Source organism: Amblyraja radiata, chromosome 5, assembly GCF_010909765.2.
Source record: "Amblyraja radiata isolate CabotCenter1 chromosome 5, sAmbRad1.1.pri, whole genome shotgun sequence".
In the NCBI taxonomy this organism is placed as follows: domain Eukaryota; kingdom Metazoa; phylum Chordata; class Chondrichthyes; order Rajiformes; family Rajidae; genus Amblyraja; species Amblyraja radiata.
The window spans coordinates 108,753,348-108,768,442 of NC_045960.1; the positions used below are offsets into that span (position 1 = coordinate 108,753,348).

At 45.1% G+C, this 15,095-nt stretch overlaps 1 protein-coding gene across 2 annotated transcripts in view; it reads right to left on the reverse strand.

Annotated features, from left to right (window-relative positions):
* The window catches only part of pdss2 (decaprenyl diphosphate synthase subunit 2), a 165,898-nt gene that overhangs the window by 8,443 nt on the left and 142,360 nt on the right, over window positions 1-15,095 (reverse strand). For both annotated transcript variants that reach the window (XM_033021952.1, XM_033021953.1), the window contains exons 7-8: window positions 7,922-8,053; window positions 2,618-2,653 (exon numbers count right to left, since the gene is read on the reverse strand). In XM_033021952.1, the coding sequence (XP_032877843.1) occupies window positions 2,618-2,653; window positions 7,922-8,053 (168 nt within the window). The remainder of the gene's footprint in view (window positions 1-2,617; window positions 2,654-7,921; window positions 8,054-15,095) is intronic.

Here is a 15,095-nt window from a genome sequence, read left to right on the forward strand (position 1 = left end):
GTGAGAAATGCTGTACGTTGTGTAATCTGTGGCACGGTTCAGATCAAGTTCACATCTTTAAAGTACTGACTGGAAAGTTAGTTGAGTCTTCAGTCATGCATCCAGACAAGTGAATCATCCAAAGACGTACAGGTTTGTAGGTTAATTGGCGTGGTAGAATTGTAAATTGTCCTTAATGTATGTAGGATAGCGTTAGTGTGCGGGGATCGGTGGTCAGCGCGGACTCGGTGGGCCGAAGGGCCTGTTTCCTTGCTACATCCCTAAAAGGAAAACTTCCAATATTTAGGTGTAGGATTTGGTTTATGTTTAGTTTTATTATTATTGTCACGTGTATCGAAGTACAGTGTAAAGCTTTGTTTTGCATGCTGTCCCAATAGATCAGATATACCATACGTAAATACAAACAGTTAAAACTCAAGTACAATAGAGCAAAAGGGGAAGATACAGAGTGCAGAATATAGTTCTCAGCATTGTAGCGCATCAGTTCCAAAGACAAAGTCCAATGTCCACAATGGGGTAGAGGTGAATCGGACAGTACACAAGCTTATGGATGGACCGTTCAGAAGCCTGATAACAGCGGGGAAGAAGCTGTTCCTGAGTCTGGTGGTGTGCGCTTTCAAGCTTCTGTACCTTGTGACGGACGGGAGCGGGGAGATGAAGGAATGACCGTGGTGGGACAAGTCTTTAATGTTCAAACAGAGGGGCAATGTGTGAAGCAGATTGGACTAAATTGGTTAAATGTAATGCTGTGCTATCAGGCAACTGGTTCATCCTACAACAACTAGCGAGCAGTCCTGAACTACTACCTACCTCATTGGAGAGCCTCAAAACCTCTTTGATCAGACTTTACTGGCTTTATCTTGCATTAAACGTTATTCCCTTACCATGTATCTGTACACTGTAAAATGGCTCGATTGTCTTTCCGCTGACTGGTTAGTATCTCGGTACACGTGACAATAAACTGAACTGAAACTGAGTAGAAAATGGGCTGAATGGCATAATTCTGCTCCTCTAACTTATGAACTTATGAAGTTGGAGCACTGGTGGTGGGCACAGGCACCATTCAGAGCATCTCCCTTGCCCGACCACTGTGCCAAGCATTTATCGCTGCCTTTCTATACCCGCCGCGATGCTTATCCACACTCTGATTGGTTTAGTTTAGAGATTCATCGTGGAAACAGGCCCTTTAGCCCACTGAGTCCTCGCCGACCAGCGACTCTGCCAGACTGTGGCGCCACTGTGCCACCATCAACGTGTTTCTCAATTAATGGACTCGGAAACAGTCTGTCTTTTTCTCCAGCTGAACTGCCATATTCTGCAAAGTAAAAACTACATTTTCCTTTTAGACTTTAGACTTTAGAGATACAGCCCTGGAAACAGGCCCTTCGGCCCACCGAGTCCGCGCTGACCAGCGATCGCCCCGTACAAGAGCACTATCCTACACATTGGGGACAACTTACAATTTTATCACAGCCAATCATCCTGTAAACCTGTCAGTCTTTGGAGTGTGGGAGGAAATCGGAACACCCGGAAAAAAACCCATGTAGGTCATGGGGAAAAGGTACAAACTCTGTACAGACAGCACCTGTAGTTAGGATCGAACCCGGGTCTCTGGTGCTGTCAGCGCTGGAAAGGGCCTGTCCCACTTGGCCGTCATTTGCGCCTCATTTACGTGTCATATGTAAAATAGGTCGACGCAACGTCACGCGCAAATCACGCGTCATCATGCCGTCTGGTGTGCGTGATGTCATTAGAATATCCTGCGGCGCGTGGCGAAGCATTGTTACGCACGGTGACGTAACCATGCATCACCACGCGATACACGTGAGACGTCGGGACGCCAGTGTGCGACGCCAATGGGTCAGCGTGCGTATGCGATACGTCACGCAGGTGGCGTGCGAGGATTTCGTACAGCACGAAATCCTGGAGCGCCGCGCGATACCGCGCGCAACTGCACACTCCTCCACGCCTCTCCATGCGCCATTCCCGCGCTACCCACACGCTACCCGTGCGTCACAACGCGCAAACCTATTTTACATATGACGCGTAAATGAGGCGCAAATGACGGCCAAGTGGGACAGGCCCTTAAGGCAGCAACTCTACCGCTGCGCCACCGTGCCACCTCCCCCATTATTTCAATTTTCAATGGTTCCTTTATTATCACGTGTACCAAGGTACAGTGAAATTCCTTTTTTTACCACACAGATCTGTACCATTATTACCATATGCAAATCCAATGTACGTAATATGGGTCCATCACTGATTTTCCGGCATCCTTGGTAATGATGCCTTTCTAGATTTTCCGTTTTGCCGGTCCAACAGAGGTCACGGCCTTTGAGAGTAGTCCAACGGTACCGGAACGGTCCACGATACCGGTCCGCAAATGCGTTTTTGTAATTTTGTCCGGATTAAAAGAGGTGCTGGAAAATCGGAGATGGGCCTGCACACAGAAGCAGCCCACTATCTATATGCAAGAGACACCAGTATTTGACCTTTTAACATCATGCACACTTAAGTCTCAGTTTGCAAAACTAAATCAGTTCATCAGCCCAACTAATCTTATTTGTCTAATATCTTAACATACTTAAATTATATATTAAAAGATTAATGGACATACCTTAGCATAATCAGGTTGTTTCCCATTTGTTTTGGTCTATAAAAATAAACAATAATAAGCAGTAAATAACTGACATTAATGACTCAACTGCAATTTATTTAAAGAAGTAATTTTACTTAATTGGTATCTGTTATATGGTTAGCATGCAATAAAACCTTTCCACTGTACCTCAGTACAGGTGACTATAAACTAAACTGTTAAAAGCTCATAAAAACCTTCTGCTTTACAAAAGGCCTGTCGTCTAGTTTTAGTTTAGTTGAAGTTTAGAGATACAGTTTGGAAACAGGCCCTTCAGCAGATAAGTATGAAAATGCACACCTCCAGATTCAAGGACAGTTTCTTCCCACCAACAACTAGAGAGCAGTCCTGAGCTACTATCTACCCCACTGGAGACCCTCGGGCCATCTTTGATCGGACATTACTGGACTTTATCTTGCACTGAACGTTATTCACGTTATTCCCTTTATCATGTATCTGTGGAGGGCTCGGTTGTAATCATGTATTGTCTTTCCGCTGACTGGTTAGCACGCAACAAAAGCTTTCCACTGTACCTCGGTACGCGTGACAATAAACTGAACCAAACAAAAAGCTAGTTTTCTCGCAGGGTGACATTTCCACCCTGGGACAAAGGTTCTGACTGTCTACCCTTTATATACTGTAGGTCTCCCCAGAACCAACGACATTCAACAAGGCTGACAATAAACTAAACTCAACCTCATTTATTTGGAATGAATTCCTCCAGGTATTCTGCAGCCAAAACTTAAACCTCAGAGCTGTAGCTGAGTTTTTAAATGATTGATTCATGACCAGATTTACTTTGTTCAACTCACATTATTTTGTATCGAAAGCTATCTTCCCATGGACACAGCTGCCAAAATGGTCACGCAGGGGAGGGCAACCAGAAACTTTATTTCAGGAAGGAACTACAGTTGCTGGTTTATACCGAAGGTAGACACAAAAGGCCGGAGTAACTCAGCGGGACAGGCAGCATCTCTGGAGAGAAAGAATGGGTGACAGAAGTTTTGCGTACTGGGGTACAGTGAAAACCTTTTTTTTTGTTGCGTGCTATCCAGTCAGCAAAAAGAGTGTGATCGACCGTCCCGACGTCGGAGGTTTGATCATCCCAACAAGCGGGCCTGTACATTGGGCCGTCCGTAACGGCGATTACGGAGGGTTTATGGCCCCGACTACGGGTGAACAAAGGAGGAGGACTGACTGAACTTTGTTGCCTTCCACCACAGTGAAGAATGCTGTGGTGGATGTTAGTGTTAAATTCCATTGTGTATTGTGTGTTCTTTTTGTAAGTGTATCGCTGCTGGCAAATTCATTTCACTGCACCTTCGGACGCATGTGATGAATACATTTAACTTTGACTTTGACTATATATACTATCGCAGCGGGTAACTTTTTTCTCACAGTGGGTGTGTGGAACGAGCTGCCGGAGGAGGTAGTTGAGGCTGGGACTGTTGCAACATTTAAGAAACATTTAGACACGACATGGATAGGACAGGTTTAGAGAAATATGGGCCAAATGCAGGCTGGTGGGACTAGTGTAGCTAGGACATGTTGGTCTGTGTGGGCAAGTTGGGCCGATGGGCCTGTTTCCACGCTGTCCGGCTCTGTGACTATAATCAAGCCATCCACAGTGTACAGATATCGGATAAAGGGAGTTTAGATAAAGTCCAGTAAATTCTGGTTTTCAATAAGGTAGCTGGTAGGTCAGGACTACTTTCTAGTTCGTGGTAGTGTGGTTCAGTTGCCTCTGCAAACACTGAGATCAAGGTCTGGATAGAGTGAATGTGGAGAGAATGTTTCCACTAATGGGAGAGTCTAAGACCAGAGGCCAGAACCTCTAAAGGACGTATCTTTAGAAAGATGAGGGGGATGATGAATCTGTGTAATTCATTGCCACAGAAGGCTGTGGAGGCCGTCAGGCGGTGAGTGACATATCCTTGATTAGTACGGGTGTCAGGGATTATGGGGAGAAAGCAGGAGAATGGGGTTGAGAGGGAAAAATAGATCAGGCATGATTGGATGGCGGAGTAGACTTGAGGGACCGAATGGCGTAACTCTGCTCCTAGAACTCATGAACTTATGCGATGCCAGCGAGGAGAGAAAGAACCTGCGTGTCAGGTCGTGGCACTTTAATTTAAACTGCGGCTGTGATGAAAGCTCTTTAAATTAAGATTGGTGCCTCTCTCAACACAGATGTTGCCTGGCCGGCAGGCTGTCTCCATCGCCGTTTTAATCAGGTCTGAGTCATGGAGTCATACTGTGTGGAAACAGGCCCTTTGGCCCAACTTGCCCACACCGACCATCATGTCCCATCTGCACTAGTCCCTCCTGCCTGTGTTTGGCCCATATCCCTCTAAACCTGTCCTATCCATGTACCTGTCTAAACGTTTCTTAAACGTCATGATAGAACATGCTCAACCACCTCCTCTGGCAGGTTGTTCCATATGCCCACCACCATTTGCGTAAAAAAAGTTGCCCCTCGGGTTCCTATTTAATCTTTCCCCCTCTCACCTTAGACCTATGTCCTCTAGTTCTCGATTCCCCTACTCTGGGCAAGAGACTCTGTGCGTCTACCCAATATATTCCTCTCATGATTTTATACACCTCTATAAGATCACCCCTCAACCTCCTGTGGTCCAAGGAGTAAAGTCCAATCAGGCCTGTTCAACCTCTCCCTCTAGATCAGGACCGTGAATCGTCTCTGTACCATTTCCAGCTCGATAACATCTCTCCTATAACATGGGGCCCAAAACTGAACGCAATACTCCAATGAGGTCCAACCAAATTTTCACAAAGCTGCACCATGACTCCCGAATTCTCTTCCTATTCTGTATTGGTTTCTTATTCCCAATGCCTCACCCGATGAAGGCAAGACTACCATCTTTCCTTATCTTACCTTCTTTCCTTTGGCTTATTATTGGTAGCAGAGGCTTCAGCTGCTGCACCACAAATCCTCTAGCTTTCCTTATTTTGAGGGCGGCATGTTTGCGCAGAGGTGGAGCTACTGCCTTACAACGCCAGAGACCCGGGTTCGATCCTGACCAGGGATGCTTATCTTCTGTGTACATTCTCCCCGTGACCTGTGTGGGTTTTCCCTGCTTTTCTCCCACACTCCAAAGACGTACGGGTTTGTAGGTTAATTGGTTTTGGTAAAAATTGTAACCTGTCTCTAGTGTGCAGGATAGTGCTAGTGTACGGGGTGATTGCTGGTCGGCGCGGACTCAGTGGGCCGAAGGGCCTGTATCCACGCTATATCTCTGAAGTCTAAAACCTTAACCAAGCCTTTGATTGCAGAGTTCTAATCTTTTCTTTCCGGTTGCTCACTTGTGAAGTGCTTTGGGATGATCGTAATCTGAATTAGCTGTACACAAAATCTGTTTTTGCTGTTTATTTAAATTTAATTTGACCCTGAATCTGTTTTGAATGAAAGAACAAAAGAAAAGTAGTTCCTGTTTAAAACTCCTGACCATCGGTTGCAAATAGAAATTCTGAATTACGTGGATGCTGCTGCGTGAAACGTTCCTTCATGAAAGCAGTGCTTTATATTTAGCTCTGCCGAGTCCCTACTGCTGCTGTCTATCACCTTCAATCAAAGGAACTGAGCGGCTGCTGGCTTGCACAGCTGCCAGCAGTCTCCGTACTGGGGAGGGCAGGTGGCTTATCTCTGCACAATGGAATTGTCTCCTCCAAACCTCCCTTCCCCCATCCGCCTAAAGAAAAAGCGGAATTTCCCCCCCACTGCAAAACAGCTGACGATTAAGGATAAGTCGCACCCAGGGCCACTCCCTCTTTGTGGACGCAGCCCAGACCATCACAATAACCAAAGGTAGACAACAATGCTGGAGAAACTCAGCAGGTGAGGCAGCATCTATGGAGCGAGGCCTCCGTGGCCAGAGTGAGTCCCACCGCAAATTGGAGGAGCAGCACCTCATATTTCGTTTGGGTACTTTACACCCCAGCGGTAAGGAAAGATTGAAAAGACTAGGCTTGTATTCAATGGAGTTTAGAAGGGTGAGGGGGAATCTTATAGAAACATATAAAATTATAAAAGGACTGGACAAACTAGATGCAGGAAAAATGTTCCCAATGTTGGGCGAGTCCAGAACCAGGGGCCACAGTCTTAGATTAAAGGGGAGGCCATTTAAGACTGAGGTGAGAAAAAACTCTTTCATCCAGAGAGTTATGAATTTATGGAATTCCCTGCCACAGAGGGCAGTGGAGGCCAAGTCACGGGATGGATTTAAGAGAGAGTTAGATAGAGCTCTAAGGGCTAATGGGATCAAGGGATATGGGGAGAAGGCAGGCACGGGTTATTGATAGGGGACGATCAGCCATGATCACAATGAATGGCAGTGCTGGCTCGAAGGGCCGAATGGCCTCCTACTGCACCTATTTTCTATGTTTCTATGATATGAACATTGACTTCTACAATTTCAGGTAGTCCTTGCTTTCTCCCTCCTTCCCCCGCCCCTTCCCAGCTCTCCCACAGCCCACTGTCTCCATCTCTTCCTTTCTTCTTCCCACCCCCCCCCCCCCTACTCCACATCAGTCTGAAGAAGGGTCTCGAACCGAAACGTCACCTATTCCTTGGCTCCATCGATGCTGCCTCCCGTCACCCGCTGAATTTCTCCAGCATTTTTGTCTACCTTCGATTTTTCCAGCATCTGCAGTTCTTTCTTAAACATCACACTAACCAACCTCCCTTCCATTGACTCCATCTACACTTCACGCTGCCTCGGCAGGGCCAGCAGCATCTTCAAGGAAGGTGAGACTAGTGAGGATGGGACATGTTTATCACATCTCATCCAAGGGCTTTTATAGAAACATATTAAAAAATTTAAGGGATTGGCCAGGATAGATGCAGGAAAAATGTTCCCGATGTTGGGGGAGTCCAGAACCAGAGGTCACAATTTGAGAATAGTGGGTAGACCATTTAGAACTGAGATGAGGAAAAACTTTTTTCACCCAGAGTTGTGAATCTGTGGTATTCTCTGCCACAGAAGGCAGTGGAAGCCAATTCACTGGATGTTTTCAAGAGCGAGTTAGATATAGCTCTTAGGGCTAACGGAATCAAGGGATATGGGGAGAAAGCAGGAACGGCGTACTGATTCGGGATGATCAGCCATGATCATATTGAATGGCAGTGCTGGCTCGAAGGGCCGAATGGCCTACTATTTTCTATGTTTCTATGTTGGTCGGCATGAGCGAGTTGGGCCGAAGGACCTGTTTCCACGTTGCATGACTCTATGACTCTATTAACGTAGCCCGTAAATACCATCCATATCATACCTGTTTCAGTTGATTAATCCAAGTGTCCCGACCAGATGTCTCCTGATGTAATATTATGGGAGCGGAGTTCAGGTTAAAAGGCACGGAATCACCAAAACCTTCCTCAAGAAACGGTTGAAGGTCGGAATTCAGCTGCAAAGTCACAAGAGTTAAACTTTAATACTGAGAAATTAATAGTTAAAGGAGGACATAAAGGATATTGCATTTTATCAAAGAGAAAATGTATGTCCCCTCTCCCCTGACCTAGTCCACAGCTAACAATGGCCTGTGCCCTGCATATCTTTCATTCATTTGTTTCATATCTCTCTACATCGCCGTCCATATCTCTGGTTTCCCTGACTCTCAGTCTCAAGAAAAGTCACCCATTCCTTCTCTCCAGAGATGCTGCCCGTCCCGCTGAGTTACTCCAGCATTTTGTGTCTATCTTATACCAGGTTTAAACCAGCATCTGCAATTCCTTCTACACAGGAAATGTATGAATATGTCAACATTTCAATCCTCATGTTAAAATTTGTATTTGATATATCAATTCAGGAAGCCATGTAAATCTTCAAAAATGTGTGAACAATTGTGGGACAAAACATGAGACCATAAAACATGGGAGCAGAAATAGGCCATTCAGCCCACCGAATCCGCTCTGCCATTCGATCATGGCTGATATATTTTACCCCCTAAAACCCATTCTCCTGCCTTCTTCCCGTAATCTTTGATGTCAAGAATCAATCAACCTCCACCTTATAAACAGTGTAGAAGGAAGATGCGAAACAGAATAAGACTGAGATGGCATTAAGGGAAACCCACCTGTAAAACACTGAAAGGCAGCAATGATTCACTCACGTATGATTGTGCTTATGTATGGTACCATTTTTACTGAATTGCTTGCAAAAAAAGGAATTTCACTGTAACTGGGTACAATTTTTAGTTTGGAGATACAGCGTAGAAACAGGGTCTTCGGCCCACTGTGATCGTGCCGACCTGCGATCACCGCGTACACTAGTTCTATCCTACACACTGGTAACGATTTATAGAGGCCAATTAACCTACAAACCTGCACGTCTTTCGAATGTGGCAATAAACCAGAACACCCGGAGAAAACACACGCAGTCATAGGGAATACATATAAACTCCGTATAGACAGCACCCGTAGTCAGGATCGAACCCAGGTCTCTGGCGCTGTAAGGCGGCAACTCTACTGCTGCGCCACCGTGACTGTGTGTAGCGTTTAAGAAGGAACTGCAGATGCTGGAAAGATTGAAGGTGGACAAAAAAGCTGGAGAAACTCAGCGGGTGAGGCAGCATCTATGGAGCGAAGGAATAGGTGACGTTTCACGTCGAGACCCTTCTTCAGACTGTGTGTAGCAAAAGGCAATGACGACTTTGCTTCCATCCTAACGTCTGATGATATTTTGACCATCATTCTTGTAGTCCCCAATTTATAGTCTTGGACTTAGTTTAGCTTACTTTAAAGATATAGTGTGGAAACTCGGCCCACCGAGTCTGCGCCGACCAGCGATCACTTGTTCCATCTTAAGGGCAATTTCCAGAAGCCAATTAACCTACAAATGTGTTCGGCTTTGGAATGTGCCAAGAAACCAGAGCACCCAGAGCAAATTCACACAGGTCATGCAAACTCCACACCAACAGCACCAGTTGTCAGGATCGAAACGGGGTCTCTGGCGCAGTAAGGCAGCAAATTTATCACTGTGCCGCTGTGCCACACTGAATTTCAGAGATTCTAACTAAAGAAATTCCTCCTCATCTCTTTCCTAACGGTACGTCCTTTTGTGCTGAGGCTATGGCCTGTGGTCCTAGACTCTCCCACTAGTGGAAACATCCTCTCTGCATCCACTCTATCCAGGCCTTTCACTATTCTGTACGTTTCAATGAGGTCCCCCCCTCATCTGCCTGCACCCGATCCACATCCCTGAACTCTCTGAAACTTTAATCTTTCAAATTCTAATATTCCCCAACACTTACTTCTCTGGGAACTTGGGTGTTCTATTTTACAAGATGCACAGTCCAATTGTCGTATTTTGTTCTTGCAAAACAGATCATTTTGACACTTCATTATTCATTAACTACATTGTTAAAGTTCCACATGATGATTACTGCCAGCTTTTTGTGCTAAGTGAATGCATTTTTGTCATCCACCATACATTCTCTCTCTCATTAAATGCATACCAAGCCTAGGATGATAAATTGTGTGGAAAAACTATACACTGATTGGAAATAATGGATTGACTTAACACACCTTCCTCATAGGCCTTCGTTTGGCCTTCTTCGGGCAAGGCCAGGGATATTATGTTGCAACTGTATAAGTTGTTGGTTAGTTTAGGTTTACTCCTATCATGTGTAGCGAGGTACAGTGAAAGGCTTTGATTTGCATGTTTCTCCAATCAGATCAGAGTACTAGACAAGGGCGGCACGGTGGCGCAGCAGTAGAGCCCCGGGTTTGATCCCGACTACGGGTGCTGTCTGTATGACGTTTGTACGTTCTCCCCGTGACCGCGTGGGTTTTCTTAGTCATAGTCATAGAGTGATACAGTGTGGAAACAGGTCCTTCGGCCCAACATGTCGAGAGAGAGAGAGAGAGAGAGAGAGAGAGAGAGACAGAGACACGAGAGAGAGAGGGGGAGGGGGAGATGCGGGGGAGGCGAGAGGGAGAGGGAGAGAGAGAGAAAGGTTTAGCGGGATATGGGTCATATGCAACTAACTCAGATAGACATCTTGGATTAGTTGGGCCGAAGGGCGTATCACTATGCTGCACAACACAACTGCATTTCTCTGTTGTTTCCTGCTAATCAAGGAGGCTAAAACCAGGATCATAGCCTTCAGCATTTGTAAATGTTTATATTAAGGAATTCTCACATAGCCAGACAACACAGTTCTATAATCCTGAAAGGAATGATATATTAACTAGTGCAGAGTAACCTAATATGTAATGAAATTCAAAACTGCTTAACTTGAATTATTTGACAATGCAATTTTTTCAGCAACAAAGACATGCCTCACTAAGTACGTTGCTTAATGTATGGAATAGCCTTTTTTTGGTGCGAAATATCTTCTTATCGAGTCCACGCACCAGATTAGAAGTTGTTCAGCCAGAGCTGAACCACACTTCCCGGCATCTGCATACAATGGTGTCTGTCCACTAGGGGCGCCGCACTGAAGGCGCCTCTGCCTACAGCCTGTCCGTTTTTCCCCCTCTTTTTTTATTATTTTAGTTTGTCTAAACTGTTTGTTTTGGGGATTCTTTAGTTTTTCTATGTGGGGGAGGTGGGTAGGGTAAGGGGGAAACCGTTCCTTGTCGCTTCCAGTCGCGTCCTCGCCCCCCCCCCCTCTTCGCAGCCTACCTTCGTGGCGCTGGATTCACCGCGGAGCGGACGATGCCTTCCTGGATCACCGTTTGAAGCTCCGGAGCGTTGGGCCTGCTGCTTCAACATCGAGGAGCTGTGGCTCGCGGAGCTCCCAACGCGGGCGGCGCTGACCGACATCGCAGAGTCCCTGGGGCCCTTTGCCGAGGGCCGCCAGCGTGAATCTCCGTCCGGCGCGGCCTGGGGTCGTTGGGAGCCGCGGACTCTGGTAGGAAGCGGCCGACGTCGGAGTCCCAACATCCCGCCGAGCGGGCCTGAGTGGCGGGCTGCCCGTAGCGGAGACTGCGTAGGGCTCCGGAGGCCTCGACCACGGGTGAACATCAAGGAAGAGACTGACTTTGGTGCCTTCCCTCACAGTGGGAAACTTTTGATTCTGATGTGTAGGGATGTTTTATGTTGAACTCTATCGTGTGTTGTGTTCTTTATTTTATTATATTCCTGTATGGTGATCACACATTTCACTGTGCCAACTGGCACATGTGACAAATAAATGTATCTTGTATCTCTCTCTTGTCTTGTTGCTTCTTGTGCTTCCTGTGCGTGGTGGTGGAAAGATTGGTGGAAACAGCGCAGCGACGTGAACACTCTTTCCTTGACCCCGTGTGAAATATGATTCAATGTTTAGAAGTGCAAGGTTATGGGAAAACGGTTCAATTTCTTTAAGACATACATTCAATTTGGGGTGGCCAAGTGGCGCAGAGGTAGAGTTCCTGCCTTACAGCGCCAGAGATCCTAACTACGGGTGCTAGCTATACGGAGTTTGTACGTTCTCCATGTGACTGGGTGTGGTTTCTCCGAATGCTCCATTTTCCACCTACACTCCAAAGACGTACAGGTTTGTAGGTTAATTGGCCTTGGTAAGAATTGTTAATTGTCCCTAGTGTGTAGGATAGTGCTAGTGTACGGGGTGATCACTGCTCGGCGCGGACCCGGTGGGCTGAAGGGCCTGTTTTTCACGCTGTCTCTCTCTAAACTAAACTGAAATTTATTTAGGTAGAAGAACAACAGATAAGAAAAGCTAAAAGTGGAGGAATGTCAGGGAAATGTCATTCCAGAAGGCAACACCATCTCCGATTAGCCAAAGACAAGGTCAGGTTACATTGTTAAAATAAATATTGTATGTTAAACAACATAAACCAGGCTTTGTCAATGAGCTGTCAAATTTAGATTTGTTCCACTTCTTTCAAGTCGGTTTCTCCAACTAACAAGAAACAAGTTTTAAAAATATATTTGGAAGGACTAATAGGATAAACCTTCTATTCAACTTTCAGCTCATAAAGTTAACCAATTGTTCCCAATAATAAAACATAATATGGGTTCTGAAAGCAAACTCAACCAATATAGTCCCCTCATCAAATTCCGCCATTTACCTTTTTATTAATGACTGATCCTCAAATTGTTGAGTAAAAGCAAAGATGTCAATGCTAAACTATGCTTGTTATCCAATTAGTGATTTTTAGGAGGGGACCTGCATGAACCTTGACATCACAATGCTAATTGGAAAGTTCTCCAATGTTTGCAGTCATCTCCTGCAGTTAGAAATGCAGTCATATTGTTTTGCAGAGCGGAAACAGGCCCTTCTTGGGAAACTTGGGACAACCAACTTGCCCCATCTACACTAGTCCCACCTGCCCGCATTTGGCCCATATGCCTCCAAACCCGTCCTATCCATGTACCTGTCAGTAGATTGGTTTATACATGAGAACCAATCCTAGTAGAATAGCATCACTAATCCCACCCTACTGTACGATTTATACTAACACCCACTTCCTACACTGGTCAGTCTTGGAAGCGGTCATGATGTTCTAACAACTAACAACCTGCTGATTAAAGATGATCTTGAACTTCAGATTGTATTCTTTGGCTATTTACACTGTCCAAATGTTTTTTAAACGTTTTGATAGATCCTGCCTCAACTTCCTCCTCTGGCAGTTCATTCTATACACGCACCACCCTATAAATAAATTGTCCCTCAGATTCCTATGAAATCTTCCCCGCCCCATCACCTTAGACCTATAAATACAAGAGTCTAGGACAAGAGGGCACAGAATAAAAGGACGTACCTTTGCAATAGAAATGGGGAGGAATTTCTTTGATTTCTTTGGGAGGAAAATGGGTGGTGAATTTGTGGAATTCATTGCCACAGAATGCTGTGGAAGCCAAAGGACCAGTCACACCCTGGCCACCCCCTCTTCTCCCCTCTCCCATCAGGTAAAAGGTACAGAAGTGTGAAAACACACACCTCCAAATTCAGGGAAAGTTTCTTCCCAGCTGTTATCAGGCAACTGAACCATCCTTTCAGCAACAGTCCTGAGCTACTATCTACCTCATTGGAGACCCTCAGGCTATGTTTGATTGGTCTTTAACATGCACTAAATGTTATTCATGTTATTCCTTTTATCGTGTATCTGTACACTGTGGATGGCTCGATTGTAATCTTGTAGTCTTTTCACTGACCGGTTAGCACGCAACAAAAGCTTTTCTCTGTACCTTTGTACACATGACAATAAACTAACTCGAAGTCATTGGGTAGTTTTAAAGCGGAGATTGCCAGGTTCTTGATTAGTAAAGGCGTCAAAGATTGCACTTTTGAACCTATTTATTATTATGCTTATGTACAGTGTGATATTACTGAATTGCATACAAAGCAAAGACTTTCACCGTATTTAGGTAGATGAGACAATAAAGTACCATTGAGACATTTATTGAATAATTGAAGGGTCCTCCATCAACTCAAAATAACTGAAATTAATAACCGAGTAGACACAATTCTCAGCGGGTCAGGCAGCATCTCTGGAGAAAAGGAATAGGTGTCGAGACTCTTCTTTAATTAGAGATGCTGCCTGACCTGCTGAGTTACTCCAGCACTTTGTGTCTATCTTCGGTATAAACCATCATCGGTGTAAACCAGCATCTGCAATTACTTGTGTAAGAAAGAACTGCAGATGCTGGTTTAAACCGAAGATAAGACACAAAAAGCTGGAGTAACTCAGCGGGACAGGCAGCTTCTCTGGAGAGAATGAATGGGTGACATTTCGGGTCGAGAGATCTGAAGTCTGAAGAAAGGTCTCGACCCGAAACGTCACCCACTCCATCTCTCCCGAGATGCTGCCTGTCCCGCTGTGTTACTCCAGCTTTTTGTGTCCATCTGCAGTTCCTTCCTACACTGGGAATATAATCCCTGTGCTGGAATAAATAATGTTGATACTAATATAATTGAATGAACGGTTGATCTAACATTAAGTGGCAAATTAAGGTCGTTGGAAATTAACCATATTCTCTTGTATTCATTCAAAAAGTTTAGCCAGTATTTTTTTTAGATACGGATGAAATTAAAGAAGAATAAAAAAATCAGGAAACAGGAGAGATTGTCTGACGACTCATGAAGTTTGGCAAAGCTCCTTTGGAAACTGCTTACAGTAAGAGGCTGACACTGAAAAGCAATTGCCAAAGTCAGCCATCTTAAATTACGGCATAATTACCCTGCAGTTGTGAGAGAGCAACAATGACAAATAATCCCAAAACCAAACTATACCCCGCTAATTAAGCTCGTACATGAGGCAAAACACCAAGGGGAAGGCCTGATTGTTGAACTCAATCTGCATCGTGCACTCGTGTTTAGGTTAATTTTATTAGTTTTAATTACTGGGTTCTCAGCTTCGAGACTCAAAGTTAAATCAACATATCAGCTGTCAGGAACTCTTATGTCTTCTGGAGACAAAATTCTGCCCAGCTAGGCTAAATTACACGAAAATGCGAGAGGATAAATGCAGGAAGGGAGTAATAGATCGAGGACTGTT